The sequence below is a fragment of the Rhea americana genome, unplaced genomic scaffold, assembly GCF_003343005.1.
Source record: "Rhea americana isolate MKP2758 unplaced genomic scaffold, rheAme1 scaffold_143, whole genome shotgun sequence".
NCBI classification, from domain to species: domain Eukaryota; kingdom Metazoa; phylum Chordata; class Aves; order Rheiformes; family Rheidae; genus Rhea; species Rhea americana.
Window position 1 is genome coordinate 205,751 of NW_028185517.1, and position 23,952 is coordinate 229,702.

Below are 23,952 nucleotides of genomic sequence, written 5' to 3' on the forward strand. Positions count from 1 at the left end.
CTGCAGTCATCTTTCACAGAAACCTGTCCAGGAAGTCACCGCAGCCTGTTTTTAAAGAGCCCCGAGGAACAAGCTTTAAGTTGGTTACACAGTAAGGTAAGAGGTATTCAGCATTCTTCTRCTTGCACAGCTCATTTTCTTTAAAACCTTAGCAGTATCAATCTATACTAATAGGCCTTTTCTSTGCAACCTCTAGGCTTTCAGTTTACTCATAAAAGTGAGTAGTATCAGCCATGACCAACCCCACTCCTGCCCTGAACTTGTTCCTGGGACTCTAGTGGGACAAAAGAGCTCCCTTGGAGTCTTTCAGATTTGTRAGCAGGAGAGTTCAGCTGACTTGTTATAAAAGGTTAGTATCAGTGATAGCCCTATAGGGAAYATAAAGTCAGAACTAGGAGCAGGCCTGAGGGCTCAAATGAAGCAGCTTTGAAAGCTAATATAACCCTTTCAGAATAAAAGGCAAACTATTAAAAGTTTAACATAGGCAGCAGTACAAARCCTTACATATGATATTTACCCTGCAGCTTAGCTTTTATTACCCATTATACAGTATGCATACTTCCCTCAATGATAACTCAGAGACTTGAAGGAAAGCAGCACTCCTAGATGGGGTGTCTAATAGAAATCTTTCCTTATCTGTCTATAGCATTAGAACTTTGCTCAGTTGCAGAGAAGACAGGCCCTCCAGGGCTGGRAAGCTTTTCCATAGCCCATGAAGGGGGGCAAAAATAGCAGCTTCTTGAAAGGTAAATGGTTAGTTTGTCATAACCTCAGCCCTCAGATGCTGTCATCACCCCCATTTTAGAAATGCTCAAAGTACAAAGATTCTCCAAGATCTTACCAAGTCYGCTCTAGCAGAGGAACACAAGAACCATCGTTAACAATATTTTAAGAGGTTGATCAGCTTTTCTCACAGACATTTAAAAAAATAATACCTCCAAGCTAAGAGCAAGATACAGAGATGGAGAACTCACTCCAGTTCTATCCAGGCTTATCATAAGAAATTTAGTACTGCACACAAAAGCCACTATTGCAAAGCTCTAGCTGTATTACAGTAATTTCAGATCTACTCTTGCTTTGCTTGCTGCATGTATAACTTGGTTTGCTAGGATGGGTTATTGAAGGCTTTAATGGAGTAATATAGCCTCCCAGATTCAAGYCCCTTGCTTCTGTCATACTGCATGCTTCTCTTCCTCTAAGATCCCAACATATCCATATTACCATGCTCCTTATTTTCCAAACCTCTTATCTCCTGTTCTTAAGGAGAGAGTAGGCTGCAGCATCAGCTGATGTCAAACCACTGGCTGAATAGGGTTAGAAGCTGCAATGTCCATCTTTGTGCAAAAAGAATTTACCACATTCTATAGAGATCCATTATCACTTCTGTCCCCACAATAATCCCATTCCCTACCTCCTTAAGATCCATGTCATTTCTTGTTCCAGGTCCAGGAGCACAGCATAAAATGGGCACCCTGATGACCTGCTGCAGAATACCAGGTCAAAGTGTGGCTTCCAGTGTGTTTTGTGCATAGAATTGAAATATTGATTTAGCACCGCTAGCATTAGACATATCTTGCCACACAAGCCTCATGACAATTTCTCTTCTATTCTCATTCTCTCACCTGTCTTGCATACCAGGAGGCCAGTCACATATATGYACATTTTATGTTTGTTCTGTGCTGGTATGGGACAGAGCAGAGTAGTGACTCTATGAATGTTACCAAAAATCATATCCTCTAAGTAAACCATTAGCTTTTAAGCAGGTTCTTCAGCTAGGCCAGTGCTTTCTGGTAGCTCTGGTAACCCACAAATGTTAAATTCTTTCCAAAGTCATGATGGAATAGTCTTATGTTCATAAGGTGGAAAATTCAGCTGTTCTCAGAAGTTAGGTGTTCTGTTAATACAAGAGAAGGGATGAAGTAGGTTAGGTATTTTTAGTGATATCATGCAATCATTGTAGAAAGGGCTTTGACTCATGAGCCACACTGCATAGTGTAAGGAGTTCAGCCAGCTCCCACCAAAACTTTCCTCAATGAGAGAGAAGCCAATGCTTGTTTACTACAAGTCCTGCAGGAACCCAGCTTGAGGGCGAGCAGCTTTTTTATGTACACGGGGTTAACTGACTGAGAAATACTTGGATCATTATCAAGATTCATTATCATTATCAAGATTCATTATCTTTTGAAACTAAGTTATTAACTGCCAAGCCTGAATCCATCAGCATATGATGCTAGAAAGCCTGTATTGAAATATTCCTCAGAAAGACAATCAATTGATTCAAAAGAAGGGATGAGAAGCCCTTACTGGGCTGTGGAATGTAGTCAGAAAGCAGTTTGAGAACCCAGCTGGCTAGAGTTTGCCCCAAGGGAGAAAACACAGGATCCCTCAAAAAAAGGGAGAAGCCAGGCAGGAGTACCCTGATCAACTCAACTTCCAGTGTTATAGTCAATTAGGGAGCTGGTTTCTTCCAAGTAAATCTTTCTTGGTTTCCAGACAGGAACCCTGGGTTCACCTATCAACCCCCAAAATAAACAAAAGGAGGCCAAAACATAACTACAYGTACACAACATGTTACTACATGCTATCTACAACTACAGAAAAGYCCAGCTCCCCCATGTACAGTCCTGTTTGGCCAATACTAATAATACATAGCTGTTAGGCATTTCCTTAGAGTGGTCCCATAATATAATCACTGTATCAATGAGTGGTAGGTTTCAAAGGTTGATTTCAAAACAACAGTTGGAAAGATGAATATTGTACTTACTTTAAGTAGGTCAGTTGATTTGCATCTTCATGGTTTTTATTTCCCTGTCTCTGTTCTAGCTTATAAATGTAAGAGTAATCCCCAAATTTCTGGTCACAGATTGTGTACACTATTTTAGACCTGAATCTGAGCTTGAAGTTGAAGTGCCATTGTTTACTGGAAGAGGTGAAGTAGTACAAGAGTGGGTTGAAGCAACAGTTGAGGCTGACGAGTGCTAAGGTGACCCTTCGCATTTTGTAGATCAAGTTGGTAAACGGTTCATTCTGGATGACCTGGATTCTCATTAAAAAGTGGAGCAAGTGAGTGAGATGATAYGGTAGAAAGCAGAAGGTGCAAATGAACAAGATGATGTAGATAGTGCGCAGGGCTTTCCTCTTGCGAATGCTGTGTTTGATCTGGGAAATTCTCTTGGCAATGAGAGGGTAGCTGATGAGAATGAYGGAAAATGGGATCACAAAACCAAAAACTAAGGCCAGGATGTTGTAAGATGCCATGCGATAGGTCCAGCTACTGGTAGTGAAGTTCTCAAAACACACCGTTTTGTTGCCTRCACCATTGTTGTGAAGGGGACCTCCAAGGATGAGTGGAATCATGACACTTAGAGCTACCATCCAAATAATTACGACCACCATCACATAATGAGCGACTCTGATCTGAATGTATGTGAAGGGGTGCAACACTGCAATGTAACGATCAGCACAAATGCAGGTGAAAAAGGCTATGCTTAGATAGATATTGATATAGTACAAAGTCCCAGTTATCCTACAAGCCATATCACCAAAGATCCAATTGTTCCGATTCAGGTGGTAATGAATTTTAAAAGGCAGTACACAAACAAACAAAGTGTCTACCATGGCCAGGTTAATCATGTATACATAGGAGTGAGAGGTGTGCTTTACTTTGCAGGACAAGAGATACAGAGCTAAGGCATTTTCTATTAGTCCCAGCACAAAGACAATGCTGTAGATGACAGTAAAGAGGGGATACTGGAAGTTTGCTTCCAAGTTGAATTCTGAAGTGGTATTAGCAACTGTCTCATTGGAGATTCCTTCAGTCCAGAAAATATCTGCCATGATTTCTCTTGCAAGAGGGTTGTAGGGATGTCCAACATGGGATAGAAATCTTAAGATGCCCCTTACCTCATAAGGTCCTTGACTTTTGGAATTTACTTAGTCTCTCAAGTGAGTAATAGCTAAAGCTCTACAAATCTCTGATGTTAAGTCTGATGAAATCTGTAGTTCAGACTTCTGTGCTTGGTAAAGGTAGGTAGAGAGCAGTGTGGCTGAAAGGAAAAATGAATCATTTAAAACACATGAGCATTTGAAGCTTACACAGCAGTAGCCTAACTGACACAGCATTAACTGACATTTAACAACCAGCACAAGATAAGAATATTAAATTAACAAAAGTAGCAAAAGTAAAGGGTATAGAAACACTTTGCCTTTTGCCAAAAGGCAAAGTAAAATGTTATGGTTCTGGCTAAGGACAGGCCAGCAATGATGTATATAGCACATGAACTCTGCAGGTTCTGTAATTCATTTCTCTCCTTTCTGGGTACTACCAGTGCTCTTATGTTATTTCTCAGCAATACTTGTTATTAACCTTTCCTTAAGAACTTCCAGTGATAGATTTTGCAGTCTTCCCAAGAAAAAGGGAATCTAGTAGGACTGCTTTTCTGTTACTCCAGTATGACAATTAACGCAGTATTCTGTATGACTGAACTGCTGTAACCTTGCTGGTGCAGTTTTATAAATAATGCAGAAAGATGATTTCCCACAATTAAGAAATRGTACTTAAAGGATAAAACAAACAGGTAGTTGGCATCAACACCAAACTGTTAACTAAGTCAGAGAGAAGCAGCACAATCCATACCTTCCATTTAAGAATCTAGGCTGAATTGTAAATGCTGTAGATATCAACAGCTATAAAAACAGTAACTGAAAGGATATGCCACTTTGGACAAGGTGTGCCAGGTCTCTTACAGCAAACATTAATTTGCAGGGGAGTATGTGATATAGGGGTACAATCTTGGGTCATCACAAAACCTGATAACAAGCACACAGAGAATGGGAGAGTAAGTTTTCCCATCCTTCTCACATACCCTTTTATACCTCACTCAAAGTTCATRTACAGTGGCATTTTGGAGTAAGCTGTTGGATGAATTTACAGCACCCTAAGACTACTCTGCACCAGCCTGAGGGACAGATGATTTGCAGAGGGAAACACCACCCACCTCATTCAATTCCRAAAGGAGCCTAAAGGACTAGTTTGAAAGGAGGTGGCATTGCACAAGCAGGACACCTCTTACTTAGGGCACTCACATCACATAAGCAATAAACTGCGCTCCAGTTCCCTGTATTTCCCTTCATCAACTACAAAAGAAATCTAAAAAAACTAATCCAAATAYAGACACCTAAATAGAAGCCCTACATAGAGTGGAAAAGTTAATCTCACCTGCAGTATGTATGAAGCTCCTGAACTTGAGATTTGAARGTAGAAGAAAGAAAGTTATCTATAGGTACTTTCCAAAGGAAACTCTGAAATCACACTTCCTCCTCTGCTTGGTAGTTGTTTATCTAACTGTAGTTAAAAGCACCCATGATCATAAATGGACAATTAGACAAGGAAAATAGTTTTACTTTAGTTAGGCAAACTTACTTACTTATCTGCTTATACAGGTCTTTCACCTAATAGCAAGAGATAAGTGCACATGCAGGAAAATTAATATAAAATTGTATGTGCTAAGCCACAACTTCAAGCAGCACAGAACTTGAAACAACCTTTATCTCAGCATTTTGAGCCACCAGACATGGTTTGGAGAGTAGTGTTACAACTGGGAAAAGATACAGCAGAGCCTTGTGAAAATAATAGGGCAGGACAGACAAAGGGRACTGATTAGCCAATGTTTCCCACACGGCAAGCACAGCAAGGACATCTATAGATGTTATCAAGTGGCAGCTCCACAACAAGCAAACAGATTTTTTCCAAATAGCACATAGTTATACTGTGGCAGTATCTGTCCCAAGATTTTGCAGAAGCTAGACAAGAGTTTCTGTATGCTTACACTAACTCTGACTTCTGTAGGGTGGCACAGTCAGTGTGCTGAAGGATAGCCTAAAGCTAAATCTCATGCAGTACGGTTGCAAGGCTTTTRCCAAGCAAGGTACAGGAGTTGCTTGCATCACACTACCATGCTAGTATTACTACTTACAGCATCTGTAGTCTGGCAGAGCTGCCCAGTTCCCTCCCTCTCTGAAGGAGGATCCCAAATTAAGTTTTGCATGCTTAGAATATGCAGTGGGCCCCTCCAGTGCTTCAGTTACAAGAAAGTAATGGTTGAAGCTTGTCATAGAGATGCTTGTACTGACTAGCAGAAATTGTATCTAGATGTACCCCATCAAGTAACATGAACAAACACATTAAAGCTTAACTAGAGTGTAAATAAATAATAGTAAAAGGGGAAGAAAAAAAAAGTGACAAGARTATTTCAGAAGTAGGTCTCCTGCCAATTTCCAAGCAGTCAAAAGTAGCACTGCAGGACCCCAGCATGTGCATTGATTTGTTTTAAAATATTTTCATTCTCTGAGAGGTAAGAGTGACACAGTTTAGGACTAAACATGAATTTCCCAAGCATAAAGTCCATTTCATCTCTGTAATAAYGTAGTAACATACCACTCACTTATCTACCAGTTTAAAAACAAGGAATCAAAATAGATTCCAAGTCCAGAATTGCTTCTCCAAGTTTGATATTTTTTGTGTTTTTTCCTGCCTATTTTATTTCTCTCTGATAACCAAAAAGCACCACCAAACCTCTGCTCTTGTATGGTTATTTCATTTACAAAGATACAGAAAGCAACACTTTTTATTTTAAAGTTTCTACTACATTGTGTGTTCACTGAATTAGTAGAAACTTGTTTTATATAAAAYAAGTTTTTTGACTCTGAACTCCGAGTCCATCATAAGGTTTCTCTAGTTTTGGTTTTAAAGCATCACTGTCAAATAATCAGAAAAACAGATCTCCTCAAGTATCAGAAGTCCAAATTATAATCAAATGATAAGAATTAATAATATAATGCAACAACGTAAGAAAAAATATTAAGTACTCCTTGATGATACGTAACATTCAAGCATCAACCACAGCCACTGAAAAACTAAATGCAGACTAGGAATTTGTACAGAAGTCCTCCACTGACAGTACATTTAAGTAAGAATTATGTATTAATATAATGCATTTGCTGGATTATTTTTAACAGTTTTTCTGGGATTTAAAATGAACAAATCAACCAACAATACTTAGTGCTAATTGCAAAGTCTGCCAGTGATCACCACTTCTAGACTACTGTCTGGATAACTGTATCTGGGTTGCTCATTTACTGGATTTGAGAGTAAGCCCAGAAACATTTGCAAGAAAATCAATAGCAAATTCTTCTGCACCTAGGGAAAAAAAACAAAAAACAAAAAACCAAAAAAAACACTCCACTATGTAGGCCTGCACTAGGAAATGGCTTGATCAACATTTGAACAGTATTGGTCACTATTTGGTTCATCTTTTTGCACTGTAAAGGCTCATAATAAATTTAGTGAGACAGAAAGTTAACTTACCGCATCTCAGGTCATCATCTGTCATGTGAAAGCTCCAAATGAGCACACTAATCTTGCCAAAGACTTCACAAACACGAGGTTATGCTGCATAGAAACTGTCTTGCAAGAYACACTGCCACATTGCTCTACAGAGAGAAACCACAGGAAGTGAATGTGAAAAGCCAGCGCTTGGATCCAAGATAGAGCAGTTGCCCTGGCTAGTGAAGTGTTCCTCTTCTAGAGCTGGGGTGATGGTGCAGCACACCACCAGCCCTGATACATGCTTTAGTTCTCCCAGGGCACCCACTGTAACAGGGTGGCACAATGCTCCCACGCAAAAGCACCCTCCAGCCTGCCTTGCTCTCCAGCCCCAGCAGTCTTCAGAGCAAGGCTTGCTTCTCGTGAACCAGGTGCTAGCACTTCAATCTGACTGAGAGACTTTGAAATTGGCCTGTAGCTGCACTCATACTTCACCTCAAAGGGAGGAAAAGCAAGAGCTAACAAGCTGCCATTCCCTTTCAGATAAATCACTGCCTAAAAAATGGGAATGTTAGGTTTGGAATCTGAATGGAGATGCCCTGTTGCTTGTGCTGTACAGCTCTGCAGCATTTAACTGTTCTGAAACARCCCTACCTCTGGGTACTTACCTAGTAAGGCCTTACTGTAAAAACACTTACAGGATCCACCTAAGTGACACAGCAACTTCAGCTCTCCTTTTCTGTGGTAGAGACTTGGGACTTCTCCAAAAGTCTGTCAACTTTGGGAATTTCACCCTGAAGAAATAAAGCAGGTAGGAGTCAGCCTGCTCTATAGGAAGGAAGAAGTGTCTTACCTTTCCTTCACAGGTTGTYTAAAGGCAAACTTTTGGCAAACCTACCTTTATCAGAATGGGGACAAGATGCATCACTTCCTCACCAGAGGATACCTAGAAATGGACTGTCAGGAGGAATCATTAACTCATCCCCACACAGGCAAGGGTGTCTTAACAGAGGTCAGAAAGAGCTGCTACCTCTCACCCTGACCTTGCCTTATGCTCTCCATTATATAAGCAGAGTGTAGACACTGCACATTTTTTCAGCAGGCTATTAAGATTCTTCCASTATTTATTTGAATGAGATGGTCTGTATCCAAACTGCCACAGAACAAAAAACATCCTCATACCAGCTCAAGGAGGCTGTCTGCTCTGACAAATTGTTTTGCTTTTTCTGTAATTCTGCTCCTCTCATGGAGGAAGAGGAAATTAATAATGGTGGTACCAGGCATCTCAGCTGCACATTGTTTCTGCTATGGGAAATCTGAACAACCAGTGTTTCAAGCAAGCATTGTGTCTTCTGYGAAAGGCAGAAGTCAAAGTTTGTACCCTCCCTTCCTGTAACCTGGCATTCTCAGAATTTTATAACCAAAACAGAGATTCTGGTGTCATTATTGAGAAAAAACATAAATTATCCAATGTTTATTTTGTCTCTTGTGCAAACATGCAAAACTTGAGATCAGAGTAATTTAAAAAGTTCTCTCTGCTCCTTGCTATGCACTAAGATTCACAGCTCGTTGCACTCTACCCGGACTCCACCAGCTATCCGATGGACTCCACCATGCTTTGCAGTACTACCACACCATCAATTATGAAGAGCAAAATGAGCCAACAGGCAAATCAGAGCCCAGTAGCAGCCTGGCAGCCACCTTCTGGCTCCACTGCTGAGAGTGGTACATTTCATCATTAGGCTGACCCGTTCATATTGCTGTTCCTGGGTTATTAGCCCAGACTGGGATTATTAGCAGGTTTAGCTCAACTGGTTAGACTGTGGTGCTGCTAATGCCAAGGTTGTGGGTTCAGTCCCCGTATAGGCTACGCTGAGGGTTGGACTAGATGATCTCCAGAGGTCCCTTCCAACCTTACCATTCTACGGTTCTAACCTTAGGTAGAGAGCCCTGTTCCTGTGATGAAATAGGATTTAAGGAACTTTGCTCTGGAACATGCCACATCCTAACAATAAAAGACTRCTTTTTACCCGAGGACATGATAATGTATGAGCTGCTACAATTTGGAGAGAGAGTGATTGTTGATGAGGAGAGGAAATGGCAAGTACTTTTAAGGCAGYTTCTGTAAGTCACTGCATTAAAGAGCAACAGTTGTCCCTTCTACTGTGCTGCACAAAGCCAGGGTTTCAGAGGAAAAAGGCAGAAAGGAAATGCTGCATTTTCTCTCATTCTAAGTCAATATCTACCTGCTCACTTCTGCAAATGAAACAAAACAGAAAACCCCAAACTTGACTCCTTTCTCTTCCTGTTTGAGAGTGATGGTCCTGCACCAAAATATATAGGGAAAAAAATTACAATGCAGTCATGTGAAAGCAGCAGTCTCAGAGGGCAAGAACAAGTGACAGGAAGGTACCTATAGTCAAAGTGAATGATGTTTATTGAGGCAAGACCAAATATTGTCCGAAGAACACTCTGCAAACTTCCATTACATATCCACAAATTGTCCTTTCAGGCCTAGCTGCATCTCACAGAGCTGCTATTCTCCTGCTGTCWTCGTTGTCTCCAAGTCTGAGGGAGAAAATGGAAAACATTGATTTAGGGAAAAGAATGGCACCAAGACCACCTGAAAGCACTTAAAATCTGCAGTCTTTATTTCCTGCCTGTACTGTCTCCCTACTGGCACAGACAACTCCAGCCAGCAYTATTAGGAGAAACACCATTGGAGAGGGCCAAGAACAGCAACAGCAAGCAGCAGCTGCCCCTCCAAGGCCTGGAAGTGCTCTGCAGCACAAAATGTTTGAATGCAATGCTCTTTGTGGCTTCCTTGTGCCTTCTGCCCAACCTAAGCCTCAGCATGTGTACTGCTGCTGCAGCAGGGAGCATGCTCCAAGCCCACCCATAGGTCTATGCTCTGCCTGGGAAAGGGCAGCCTGAAAAAGGCAGGAAAAAGCAGTGGCAAGTCTCTTGTACCCACATTTCATGGATACTGGATTAGTTAGGGTCTAAAGAAAAGAGATGTCTGTAGAGAGAGGAAGTGATTAGAGGAAAGATTACTACAAAGACAAAGCAGACAGGAACTGGACTATTGAAACCTGATGGCATCCCTCCTTCAGCTTTACAGCAGGAAAAAATGCAGTGTAGCCCCATGTTAGATATGACATTCAATTATCTTAAACAAAACAAGGGACTGTTTCTATTGCTAAAGGGATGTTAGCGTTAAAGAGAGCCAGAAAATAATTTGATGTCTCTGTCTCTCTCTTCTGCAGATTATTGCTAATCTTATCAACAGCAAGTGAGCATGTTTATTGCTATAATTTTTATTTATTCTCTTTAATGAGCCATTAACACAATCAAGGGTGTCTTTGTTCCACAAGGACGGCATTTCTCACATTTTGCCTGCATTAAATTTCTTGCAGAATTGAATGCCTGCTACGCCTAGCAGGGATATCGAGCTTTTTTACATTCATTTATGAACTGCAAATTTGTCCACATATTTTTTAAAGCTAAAAAACTTAGTTTAGCAACATGATATGAACTGTTCAAAACAGCCACCGTATAAACAAAGGGATGATCAGGTCTCTGTCCTCTGGCACATGCAACCCTGTTACGTGAATATAAAAATCCAAGAGAGATGAATGAACAGAAGCCAACCTGTAGGCACCCAGATACTACAGAAGATTTGGTCTTGCCACATGGCCAGGGACAGAACAAGGTTTTATGATTCAAATTTAAAGCATATTTCRCTTGAGATCTCAAAATCAATGTCAACATGACTTTTTACTACACTGCAAAGAAGAGGAAATCTGATGGGAAACAAGTACACAATTATTCCATTGTGAATGGCTCTAAACAACTCTAGGGTCAGGGACACTCACTAGGATGTGGGTGTCAATAGACAAAGCTGAGTGACAGGTCAGACAGCACAAAAGGAACAATCATGAATGTTACTGCTCCTTTCAGTATTAGATCTGACTCCCACAGAAGAAAAGTTACCATCTGCAATCCCTTGCATTCACTTACCTGCTTCATTATATTCTACAGATTTTAGAAAGAGTCCAGATGGTGGAGCCATAGCATGAGATGGAAAAGCCCGTGAATCTTTTACTTCCAGTAACTCCTTTATATGACGAGGTGTTAACTTCCCCAGGCCAACTGCAACTAGAGCCCCAACCATTCTTCGGACCTGGAAAGACAGATAACAGCTTAGGCACCGCCCTTGTAAAACTTAACAGATGGAAAAATTCTGTCCAAAGTCCTGCACTTCTTTACATCAGCAGTACCTTGTGCTGTTTAACAGCCCATGGTTACTACTCACGATGAGTCAAGCTAGAAATTTAATTAGAGAGTTCAGTGTCTGTCACTTGGTAAAGAATGGTATCACCATAATTTCTTAATATGGGCCTAGGGAGCCCAATATGTTCTGCTGCTGGATACAGATATTAAACCAACAGTTCTCAGAAATCCTAATTACCAGGATTGCTCCCAGTCCAGATTTTCCCAACATAAAGAATGCTTTGGCCATTGTTTTAGAAGCCACTGATGTATATCAGCTCGTGGCACATGTCCTCTCATCAGGGCCAAGCCAGTCCAGGCTGCCCACATATACCTTTGGTATCACTTATCTCCAGGGAACATTTTCGGTGCTCACTTCATGKCTTCAAAAAGATCCTGTTCCCTCAGCCACCCTAACATGCCGAAGCAAACACAGTCACCCGACACCCTGCAGAGGTAAAAGGTTCTTCCCAGTTTGAGCAGGAGTTGTGGGGGCTCTCTAGGTTCTGTCCTGGTGAGGGTGATAGGACAACACAGAGCAAGTGAGCTTGTCTGCATTGACACAACATCTTCTTGTGACCAAAGTTGGCAATAGGAGAAGGAAAGCAACAAGCAAAAGTTACCCTGCTTCCTTTATGTCTTCCTTCCTTGCAACTAGAGAGACTAGTAAGAGCAAGATGAGGACCTGCATACAGTGATCTCTAGCTACCCACCACTGCCATGGAGCAAGGCTTGTTCTCAGCCCATGTGGGAAGAAAGCTGAGCAGAGGTGGTTTCTGTTTCAGAATGAACAGCAGCACCCACACAGTCCTCTGTGGCAGGAAGCTCAACATGCCTACCAAGGAAGTTGGACTCCCAGGCTCTTACACATAAGCAACACTATTTCCAGGTGGAGGACAAGGTGGGGGCTTTCTTCTGTCTCAGAAAACCCCCCAAAATAAGAGGAAGAAGTCCCAAGTGAGACAGTGCAGGAGGCAACATCCCCTCAAGTCAGAAAACTGGGATTTCAAACACATCTCTGCTTGTTGCACCTTCTTTTCCTTCTCCCACACTTAGCAACTCAAGGAAAGCTACACCTTATCCCAGTGTCACCAAAGTGAACAGGCTTGCACAGACAGTACTCTCATGAGAAACACCTCTCTGAGGGGAAAGAAACAGCACAAACAAAGGAACTTGCAACCAGCTTGATGGTGCCCAGTTAGGTGAAAGGTGAATTCCCTCCCAGAAACTGACAGCATTTTGCTGTACTTGTCTGTACTCATTTTGGTAGGAGAGCTCACAGAGCCTATGGGAAATTGCCATAGATTCATTGAGTCCAAGTCTGATTTGGCAGAGTAGCCACACTGAAACGCAACCCTTGTCATGGCATTTGTTTGGGCTTATCCCAAACTACTGCACTTAAACTGTCTTTCAGTTATTTTTCTCTGCCCCCACTAGAGAAACTGCCTCCCAGTCTCAAATTTTACAAGCAACAGCAATACCAGGCCCAGGTGAAGAAACTRGACAAGCAGACACTGTCCTGCCTGATTCACCTCCTTGTGCTGCTGTGAGAATACCTCCCTACCTCTGCAGGTGTGATCAGTCATGCCTGCATAGGAGGCTGGTCTAAATAAACTAAAAATAACCTAAAACTAAATAAACTACACCTAAAAATTCTATTTACATCTTTTAAAAGAAAAAAGAGGCATACAAAGCCCTCCAAAAACTTGAATGTAGTGCTGTAATGAAGCATTGGTCCAGGTTTCCCAATCATTAACATTTACAAAAGAATAAGTCAAGGTCCACTAACAGTGATAAACTTGTTGCTGAGAACAGAAAGCTCCAACAAGAAGAGATGAACTTATCTAAAGACAAGCACTGCTTCTCCCCATCTGCTCCTAAACTGCCCTGTGGAGTGTCAAAAGTTTGCCTTTAAGCAATTTTAATGGCACCAAGAATTACAGATCCTTGACACATGTTGTTTTATCTATCCCTCACTAGAGGTCATTGCACGCTGTGACTCTAATGCAAGCTTTGATGTTTCCACACTTAGAATTTGCCAGTGTAAAGGCAGACTAATGGTGGGGATCTGAGATAGCCATGTGCTTGCTGTCTCCCCTCTGCTTCATGTTGCTCAGAGAAAATATATACATACAATTTCTGGGGCTGTTTCTCATAAAATTCATCCAGATGGCAGTACTTAACACAGCAGCTATATGAGGTGAGATCAAAGGTCAATCTAGTCTAATATCCTCTCTCTGACAGAGGGCAGGAAAAGATGTTTAGAAGAGTAAGTTGTTCAGTTGCCTGCTGCTGCCCTCACTGTGGCCTACAAGTTTGTGGTAGAGCAGCTGCTACAACCAAGTTTTGCAGAGTTCATTAGCCAGAGTTGAGCATTACTGCGTAACTGTTTTTCTCTGCACAATGTCACAAAGTAGTATTTCCTGTCTAAATATGTAAATGGGTTACTAGCATTTTCTCCTTGTCAAAAGGATATCTGATGGAACAAATCCCTGCTATGTATCAAACCCTTCTCAAGCACATTGCCATTCTTCCCTTACTCATATCCAAACACCCACTGTYAGAGAGCTTACAGACCATTACTTGGCACAGGATAAGAACAAATTTTGGTTTGTCAAAACAGAATAAAAAATAGCTGCTTGCTGTTCCCACAAAACATCCTCTCTCTTCTCAAACAAGAACAACAACAACAAAAAAAAAAACCCAGCAAACAAAAAAGCAGCCTTCACTTGCCTTTTGTGTCTCTAGAGCATGACCATGGCCAAGACAGGCAGTCTGAGAACAGCACACACTTTCCTAATGAGGTGATCTATTAAGTTGTGGACATGGATGTCTTCCCTGAGGACAGCAGCAAAAAMTCCAGTGGAGTTATTTCAAAGCAAGGCGAGTAGAGGCTAGACCGTATGACAGAGGGAAGGATCGTGCAGTTGTGCCTGCACAACTGAATCAGGTCTTCTTGTAGTGCTAAGAATTACTTCATGCTCTGAAGCCAGAAAATAAAATTCCAGGGTAGTTTTCACTGGGCCCAGTGCCATTCAGCAGAGCAAGAACGTATGTCTCTTGCTTACCACTCAGACTGCAAGGACAATGCAATAAAATTTGCAGAAAAGACAATTTTCCACCCTCCCACCTGATTCTGTGTCTAAAATGAATGACTGAAGTAATGAACTTCACGAGATTCTAGTTCTACAGGGCAAAACAGATAATAAGGAACCTGACCTCTATGATACTGCATCCCTGTGAAGCATCCTATAGCTACAACACCAGCTCTTCAWCAGAGATGGCATTACCCAGGGATGCAGTACTGCTCAACTGACCAATACTTATATACTATGCTTTGATCCTTGAAAACAAAGCAAGTACCAAACGCAGCACTAGACACTACCTGTCGGTAAAGAAATGATCTGCTCCTGAACTCCAACTCCCAAAACTCCAGTCCCCTAAAGAAAGAAACAAGAGTGTTTAAGAATCACATCTCAGATAGTTCTTCCACCTGCAAGAGAAGTATAAATCACAGAGAAGCTGCAAGTCAGTAGAATGACTTAAGTCGTCGTGATATTCCATGTTTGATTTAAAGTACTCTCAGCAATCTGTGAAATTGACTGAGGACAGATAGCTTCCTCTGATTACAAGATTGGACAGCAAAACTAAGCTGAACTTGCAAACAGTCATCTGCATTGCAAACGTAGCCACACAGAGCACCTTTCCAACCCAAATGCTGCTGTACACCTTCACTGGGGATAACCAATGGGCTGACAACTTCTTGCGTCAGTTACGGCTAAATTGACAAATTTCACAGTTCTATAAGGGACAACTAACACTAAAAAAAGTAAAGGAGAGAGAAATCTGTCAGAACAAGCGTATGGCAAAACAGACTTGCTGTTCCTGAGATAAATAGGGTCATCTGAAGGCCACATTCAACATACACTGCGCAAAACTAGAGGCAATCACTTACTCATGCCTGCTTGTTTCCTGCTGGGACAACACAGGAATCAGCCACTACAAGTAAAGGAGTCTACTAGGGACAGGAGGCTGTATCCAAGACACGGAAGATGAGAGCATGGTTCATGCCCAATTACCAAAAACCTGTACTGCCTAACAACTATGCACACAATTGAGGTCTATCTTTGCTCAAGGGCAGTGTGACAAGGCAACTGGCAGTGACAAGGCAGTTATGCTGCAGCAGGACAAGGGGATCTGTAGGTGAGGACAGAGGACATGAGCCCAGCTGTTCAGATGAGCTGGACGGTCCAGGAAAAATGCTGCTCCAAGCAGGAAGAGAGGAGCTTTGACAGAAGTAGGACAACAGCTTCAAGCTCTTAAGTGCTCTACTATTCAGTCTGGACATAAATGACACTTTCTTCTCTCTAGACAGCACCCAAATTTCAAAAAAGGGAAATTAACAATTTTCTTAAAAAGGAAATTAATGATTRTAATAGGGCCTCTGTGCCACCAATGAGCAGCACTGAAGCATCAGCCTTCCTGAAGCATCAGCCTTCCCCTAAGTCTGTCTGTGACCTTAACAAACAATCACTAACAAAAAGTGAGTTGGAACAAGAGAGTTATCGATAAGACTACACCCAGGAGAGAAAATGAAATTAAGGAGGAGCAATTCAGCTCCATATCTTACACCTTCAGATGAAGGAGAAAGAACTGGTAAGCACAGGCTTTTAGTATTTTCCAGAATGGTTCTGGGACATTTGCCCAGCCTGCCTGCTGGAAATTAAAATACCAGATGGACCTTCACATTGTTGCAAAACACTGTCCTGTAGCTAGAACCCCTGCCAGGGGTCTGTGGCTTGGAAAGGGTGGAAGGTGCTTGCTGAGTTGCAAGCTACCTTGAGTTACCAACTGTTTCAAAGCCAACTACCTGCTCATTTGGAAGTGCTGACTGTACAGAGAACATACAGAAATACTCTTTTTCCTGGATAGCACTGAAGTGCTCCAAATACTAYGTCTGCTTAGGCAGAGAATGTATATATGTACAAGGAGGATATAAGGTCAAAATGCCTACAGACTGCCCGTCTGACATGCTCAGGAAGAACTGCTCTTTATTCAAAGCACAAGTAGATTGCAGGGATGGATAATGCAGCCTTTCAAATCACACCCCTATTACCTTCAACTTTATTGAGCTTCTACTAGCTCCCCAACCAGCACTGATATTCCTATAGCACCTTTATCCAGCTTTGCTGCTCCTAATTGTAAGACCCAGAATTGGGTCTGTGCTTGAAGGTTTTGTCTTTTTACTGAGYTCTGAATTGTATTCAGGGACACAAAGTCAAGGGCATCTGAATGGCTCTCAGCAATATTAGTCACAGACCAAGCTAAAACTAAATCCTCACTTCCAAACCCTCAATCTTGGGGAAAACTTGGATGGGAACAACATGGTCTGCATTCCTTGCTTATACTTCAGGAGCCCAAATCCAGACAGRCAGGCAAGATACACATGTAATTTATGGAAACCAGCTGCCCTGCAAAGACTCTGGAACGTAAGCCACTCAGAAGCCTGTTCTGGATAACAGATCTGCAGGCAACTGTATGCCATGCTCAAGGTTATGCTGGTCTGCCTGGGTTTCCTGAACTAGAAGCTCTCAGCATTCTGCAGGACAACATGCTGTGAACCTGCATCAGAGTAACTGCTGTGACTAACAGCGGACAAGGAGGAAGGCCAGACTAGGAGGAAGTGAAGGGGGAAAAAAAAGCAGATAAATGCCTGGGATATCACTATCCAAAAAGACATCCATTTCCCTCACCAAATCTGTCTGTTCATATAGACACAGTCTTCTAGAAAGATTTATGGTGGTTACCAGTATTTCTTACAAGGACTCTGCTGAGGCCAACTATTCCAACATACCACTTACATTTGCATTCTCTGCTAAATCTCCAGAAGTTGCTTTCTAAATACTTTGCATCTTTGTTGAAGTCCCAGAACCAGCTCTAAAACTCCTTGCAACCCCATTCTCAGGAACAGCCCTGCAGGAAAGAACTTGTATGCATATTTCCTTCCTACAAATAAAAAAATCTGATATGCACATTTATATATACATATATATATATATATATATATATATATATAAAAATACACATATATACACACACACCCACCTACATACATATAAATACACATATATACACACACCCACCTACATATACCATACATCAGATGTACCAACAGAGCAGAAAATGTTTTTTCACTTCAAACTTCCCCCTAAAAACTTCCATGCTACTAAGCAATACTAGAAGTCACTCTGATGCACAATAGAAGCAATACAAACTTGCTAGCAGTTTAGAAACACTCCTTATATCCATCCCATGGCATTCCTACAGGCAAAAAAAGACAAAGTTACCTCACATAATCCACAACAACAGATATTTATGTGCAAATCCTCTCCTCTTCTTCCTTACAATGAGCCTAGTAACTGTGTATCAAAGGCTGTGAACATTTGAACCTGCTGTGGAAAAAGCACAGCTGCAACATATTTGTCTAGATGGTTCAGACAGACAGGCTCAATCTACTGCAAACACCTGAGCATCATGGAAGGGGCCACAGGCAGCTCACCTGAGCCATGGAAGAAAGGGGAAGCAGGGACAAGATGATTCACAGGCCCACAGGGGCATCACAGCAGTGCCAGAAGGAAGAGAAAACTGTGAAACAGTCATTGCAGGGAGCAGCCGCAAGCTGTTTTCTCACAAGATTTACAGATAAATTACTACTTTTAGCCCTCCTTGTTGTGAGTGTTGGCATACGCAATGGCAGCTCCGACCCCCAGATTCCTGTTTATGTCAGGAGATGCCAATGTTTCCATCACTTACAGGCCGTTCTCTTGCCTCCTCAATGTACACGGCATTCAGATGTTTCCATCGTTACACACATGCACACTGCACAAACATCCAGAACATCAAAGTCAGAATTCAGCTCAGCTCTTCAGCAACGCACAACAGAGAGATATGCTGAATAATGGCAAATCTCCCTACTGAAGTCCTCTTCAAATTTCATGTACCAACTCTAGCCAGGATTTCTCATATTTTGATTGCCTTGACAAGATACATTAAGCTAAAAAAGACAGTTCAAGAAACTTAAAGAAAAATATCTTGTTTTTTTTTCAAAATCTACAGGATATTTTTCCCAAGACAAAAACTTCCTTTTTTTTTTTTTTTTTTTTTTTTTTTTTTTTTTTTTNTTAATCTCAACAATAATTTTGCTCATCAGCAAAAAATCTGGCTGTCTTTTCCACATGGCAGCAGAACTGAGCACCTTGCAATGAATAATACATACTCTGCTAGAAAACAGTGACAGAGCAATCACTCCCCAGGAATTAGTGATGTGGCTAAGTCTCTGAACACAGTTTTAGCATTTGAAAATATTTTGTACCTATGAGACAATACCACCACTTCCACTGTTGCCAAGCAACCGAGTTTGATGGAAGGAACCATTTTAACAGATGCCCTTTTAAACAGACAAATAGTCAATTCAGAAAATTGGTTTTAGTTCAGAAGGGAAGGAAGGAGTGAGAAATAAAAGATTCGTTATTTGACTAGGAGACTAAGGTTTTCATTCTCTTGATTCGTCCCTCAAAAGCAAAAAAAAATAAACCTTCTTAAATTAGTCTTAAGAATCTATTTATACGCTTTTAGCAAAATCCTAGCCCTTTCATTGCAGGCGCAGTTCATCCTGCTACTGCAGTGAAGAAATACACATGAAGTTCAGGCATATCTGCTGTCTGAGTTGCAGAATTTGCAAAAGCAAATACCGAGCTTTATGACTGCAACTGTTCCCATAAGGAATGTTTTACAGATTCACTGTAACAAGGATGCTATAAACAATGACAACAAAACCCAGCATACCACACACACACACACACCCCAGAACTTTATTCTTTAGACCAGAGAATTCATGTTTTTGGTTAAGGCTTTAATAACAGCCTCAAAGGATTCTAAGGGAGTTAAATGCCATTTAAGTGCATTGAAGTCAGCTTCTTTAAGCTGCCCCCTCCAACTTAAACATTCATTAAATCAAATCAAACAATATCTACATATCATAAAGATGACTCTTTTTATAACAGAAGTTTGGCAGCATGTGTCACCAAGCCTCAGCAAAAATACTCTACCAACTAGTTTGATGCTTTTGATCCGTTTTTTTAGGTCTGCTCTCTCCCTCATGAGCTGTTTTTGGCCTGGTGTGGGATGGATTTATGCAGCAAGTTACGCAAGGGATGGCAAACTCCCTTTTTAAAATTAAAATCAAAGATACAAAAAAGAACTGATACATATTAAATCTCACAGCTTGGCCAACTGACAACAGAAAGTCTGGATTTGGAAGGTGATCTGACCCACGTACACTCCCGGGCAATGATGACAGGACTATCCATAGTTATTTTCCAGTTAGCTCAGGCCTTTGCCACTAACACTGCTGTGCAGCATAAAGCACAGGATGATTTTAGGGATGAAACATTTCATCCTTACTTGGGTATCAAAGCACAACCACACTTGATAGAAGGAGAACAAGCTCTCCATCCAGCAATGGCAATATAACAATAATTGGTGGCAACCCCTAGTTTCCTCATCTTCCTCTTCCCATGGGGACAGTGTTGCTTGGCTGCAGGGCAAGGAGGAGGGAAGAAAGGGTTCCATCTGGCACTAACTGCCCACAGTAGCAGTGTAAGTGCCATAGCCAACTGGATGCTATTTAAGATGTGGCTATGTATTAACAGGCACCAATACTGAGCAAGAAAAGCAGGAATCAGACAAAATGCCTTTCTCTTCCTGCTCCTGAACAGGGAGACTGAGAGGAACTGAGAGAGAAGATACTCAGAGTGTACAGATCTCATCTGCTTCTACAGCTCTCTTTGGTTTTTGTCTTACACTGATGCTGGCAAATATGTCATTCTAAGACAAGGGGAAAGAAACAGTGGGCTATATGGAAACTGCAGTGAGGGTGAGAAGCAGCTTGGAGCGTGGCACTTATTGTTACAGACAGCTCAGTACATATTCAAATTTAATGGAGGTTTGTTCTGGAAAACTACAAAGAAAGGGTTTTCTCCTACTCAGAAACCAGCAAAAGATTGTTTGGAGACAGAAAATAGCAAGGTTTGTTTACAAATTGGAACCCAGCAGCTATGTCCATGTGAAAGAAACCATCATCAAAGCAAGAACCATGTTGAGATGGTTCAAATATCCATGATCGAGTTCAGCTTCTGCTAAAAGAGTGAATATACCCAGCCCCTTAATTTCAGTGCTTATAAGATCTGGTCCTGAAAGAACGTGACACTGAACAATTCTTTGTTTATGTAATGACTGAAGGATATTGGACTTTTCTTCACCAGCATCTCCAGGGATGGCACCAGGAGTTGCCAGTGTGAAATGAATGGATCTGAATATTACAGTTACCCAGGCATTGCATGTTTTTTTTTTTTTTTTTCCCTCCTGCATGCAGTCTTTAGTAAAAGCTAGGTCAGTAGCAGGAAAAAAAAAATCCTGTTCCCTGGCAGATCTGATCTTTAGCAACTGAGTGGGAATGCTAATATTACAGGAATTGCTTTTTCTCAGATCCCACGCACCTGCTTATAACATCTTTCATTACTGCACAAACAACTGGACCAGCATCCCTGCCCTCAATACTGCTTATCTTGTTCCCTGCGCACAAGGAGGAGGAAAGAAAAAGGAATATCCTCTTCCTGCTGTCACTGGGTAGAACTTTGCTGGCAGCAGACAACTGAGGAGACACTGCACAGCAAGCAGGAAGTCACTGTAAAAAGCAATTCTGAAAAGCAGCTTTTCAGCACTGGCTATTCAAAGCAGYTCCTCACCCAACTATCTAGGCTCTCACCTGTATTCATAGTGGTGCGACAGGAAACCAGAAGAGGGTCGGATGTCTATCTGCAGGATGGTTCTGACTGGAGACTGAAAAGGTGTTTCAGAGTTGAGTGAGCGGAAGGTGCTGAAATCATGGGTCCCCATCAGGAACCATGCTGCATCTTGCATGGCAGGCACATTCAGGTAGCTGAAATTGAACATGCAGAGCAGAAGGAAAGGAGCATTAGGTGGAACCAAGCATATTATGTGGGTCAAAGTCCAATAAATTGATGAAATGCTTAAACCCAGCATACAGTTTTGATGAGGCTGTGCTGTGGGAAGCCTCCATATTTTGCAAGATGTTTCTCTTACAATGGCACAAAYCAAGATGCCAGATGACCTGAGGTCTGAAGGTGTTCAAAACCCCAGGCGAGATGAGAATGTTCTCCCTCTAACGCTGGCAGGCAAAGACTTTTACACAATCGTTTATACTGCTGTGCTGCTTAGCACTGTTGAATTCAAGTAAACCCATTCAAATTGCTGGCTTGAGCAGAAGGAAAGAACATCAAAAAACCTTTGCAGTATCTGGATCTTATAAAATAAAAAAGGTATTTCCAGGTCAGAAGGTATCAAACACCATGATGGTTCTCCAAACTTTAGATTTGTARCACTCAGAAGATTAAAATTGGTAGTAATGGAAGTGGAACTAGCAAGCAAACTGTCAGAGCTGAACCCAGTGCAAACCCAAGGTTAAGGGGCAGAAGAAAAGCCAAGTGAAAAACTCAGAATGGCAAGTGCCATTCAGACTTACTCATTTGAAGTATTTAGGCATGGTCAAACTACTGTCAATCAAAGGGATTTAGACAGATTTACAGATTTATTTGCGGAAAGGCATCTATTCTTATTCTAGTTTTGTAAATTTCTCCTAAGAAAGCTTGAGCAAGTATGGATGATCTATGGTTGAAGTTTTTCATATCTTAACAGAAGTCAAAATCTTTCTGAAGGAAAAAAAGAATCAAGATGAGTTGTTCCAACATCATTAAAATCTAAGGTAATGATCATCACTTTCTAAGGGATGGACACAAAGTTGTCTTTGAGTACTCCAGCAGTGCCAGGCATGTTAGTCACAGGCACAACTGACACTACAGTTAAAAAGACCTGTGAGTCTCAGGTCTCAGTGAACGTAACTCAATGCAATTGCACTGATTTCAACATAGAAATCTGATCAATATGAATTGGAAATCTAGTCTCACATGTGGAAATCACTCTCTCCTCACTCCCCCCAAAGCCAAGCCTTTTCAGAACGTTAATGATGTATTTCCCGAGGGAGGTTTAAAGAAATACACTTACCCTCCCCCAGGAGCCCAGCAGAGATCCCTTTCAAACACTGGTATTTCAGAATGATGAGTGCAACCCATCAATAGCCGATAAATGTAGGTTCTTGACAGCGCAGAGAAGCGTGCATGGAAACTATTGGCCACTCGATAGGCACTCAAAATGCTGTTAGGAGAAGAGAGTGAGTGAGGTTGAGAGAAACATCATGCACTAACTCAAAGCTTTTGCCTGATTACCACATACATCAGAATTAAAACATGCAACAGGATTCTTTGAGAAACTGCACTTACGATTCATTAACTGTAAGTTAACTGTCATCTCCTGACAGTTAGTGATTAACCAGCGATCAAGGATTACATGTGTGGGCTGCCAGAAGTATCTGTCAACTAGAAGAAGGAAGAGGAGGCCTTCATCCCTACTAGCAAATACACAGTGAAACTGACTTTACCTCATCTATCAACAAGTTTTGTGAATGCTCACAACATCACAAGATGCTGAAACTGATCTATCCCTCAGTTGAGAAATGGTAATCCAAAGTATATGCCCTTTGTTGCACATGGAAACTAAACACCTCACCTAGCCCATTGAATTGTACTGCACCTGGCTGACTGCATGTATGTTCCTAGTCACATCTCTGGTGAGAGGCAACAACTTTCCAAAGCAAGCTGACTCCTTCCCTATCCATCTAGGGAGCACAGCCTGTGAACACATCAGTCCTCTTCTAATACTCACAGTTGCTGAAATAAAGACTGGCATAYTGGAGGAGTCTTCCTTAAAAGAGATACTACTGCTGTCCTAAGCCCATATGATTATTAACAATCTGACTGTCCATAAATCTGGACATCCTTGCTCAAATTCCCAGCCAAGTAAGGAACTTTGGTTGCCCTCAGTTCTCCCTTCAACTTTATCATGTTGCAGTCATTTGGAGTTCCTGTTCTCAGAGACAGCACAGCTAAGCACCAATAAACAGAYTGCATTATTCCCATACACAGTTAGGTGCTGAAGGTACATATGTGCACATTCTTCAAAATATTAATGTGTACGTACAAATACAAATCACTTGAGGGAAAGTTTCCCAAAAACAAACGGGCAGGATTTTTTTCAAGATTTCCTGAGATCCTCAGGGATGAATCTATCTCACAAATACAGAATATTATGTTACACTATGCTGTGACTAGCATCAACCACAGCAAGGTCRTGAGCTCTTAAGTGGCTGTTGCAAATGTCAA

General features: G+C 41.5%; 2 protein-coding genes across 6 annotated transcripts in view; both read right to left on the minus strand.

The window, feature by feature from the left end:
- Positions 1-10: 10 nt before the first annotated feature.
- On the minus strand, positions 11-8,165 carry LOC146599207 (lysophosphatidic acid receptor 6-like). 3 transcript variants are annotated; one of them, XM_085298930.1, is made up of 4 exons: positions 8,023-8,098; positions 7,367-7,491; positions 2,765-4,046; positions 11-1,894 (listed from the first exon to the last, which is right to left on the minus strand). In XM_085298930.1, the coding sequence occupies exons 3-4, from the start codon at positions 3,835-3,837 to the stop codon at positions 1,879-1,881; spliced, it is 1,089 nt and encodes a 362-aa protein (XP_085155056.1). In that variant the 5' UTR covers positions 3,838-4,046; positions 7,367-7,491; positions 8,023-8,098; the 3' UTR covers positions 11-1,878. The 3 variants fall into 3 exon arrangements, with proteins under 3 accessions (XP_085155056.1, XP_085155057.1, XP_085155058.1); XM_085298931.1 differs by adding an exon at positions 5,219-5,344 and having other exon boundaries at positions 7,367-8,046; XM_085298932.1 differs by having other exon boundaries at positions 7,367-8,165.
- Positions 8,166-9,738: 1,573 nt separating this feature from the next.
- The window catches only part of PUSL1 (pseudouridine synthase like 1), a 32,066-nt gene continuing 17,852 nt past the window's right edge, over positions 9,739-23,952 (minus strand). For 2 of the 3 annotated variants that reach the window (XM_085298933.1, XM_085298934.1), the window contains exons 4-8: positions 22,739-22,888; positions 21,423-21,596; positions 14,982-15,036; positions 11,345-11,507; positions 9,739-9,892 (exon numbers count right to left, since the gene is read on the minus strand). In XM_085298933.1, the coding sequence (XP_085155059.1) occupies positions 9,861-9,892; positions 11,345-11,507; positions 14,982-15,036; positions 21,423-21,596; positions 22,739-22,888 (574 nt within the window). In that variant the 3' untranslated portion in view covers positions 9,739-9,860. The remainder of the gene's footprint in view (positions 9,893-11,344; positions 11,508-14,981; positions 15,037-21,422; positions 21,597-22,738; positions 22,889-23,952) is intronic. The other variant, XM_085298935.1, reaches the window with a different exon arrangement.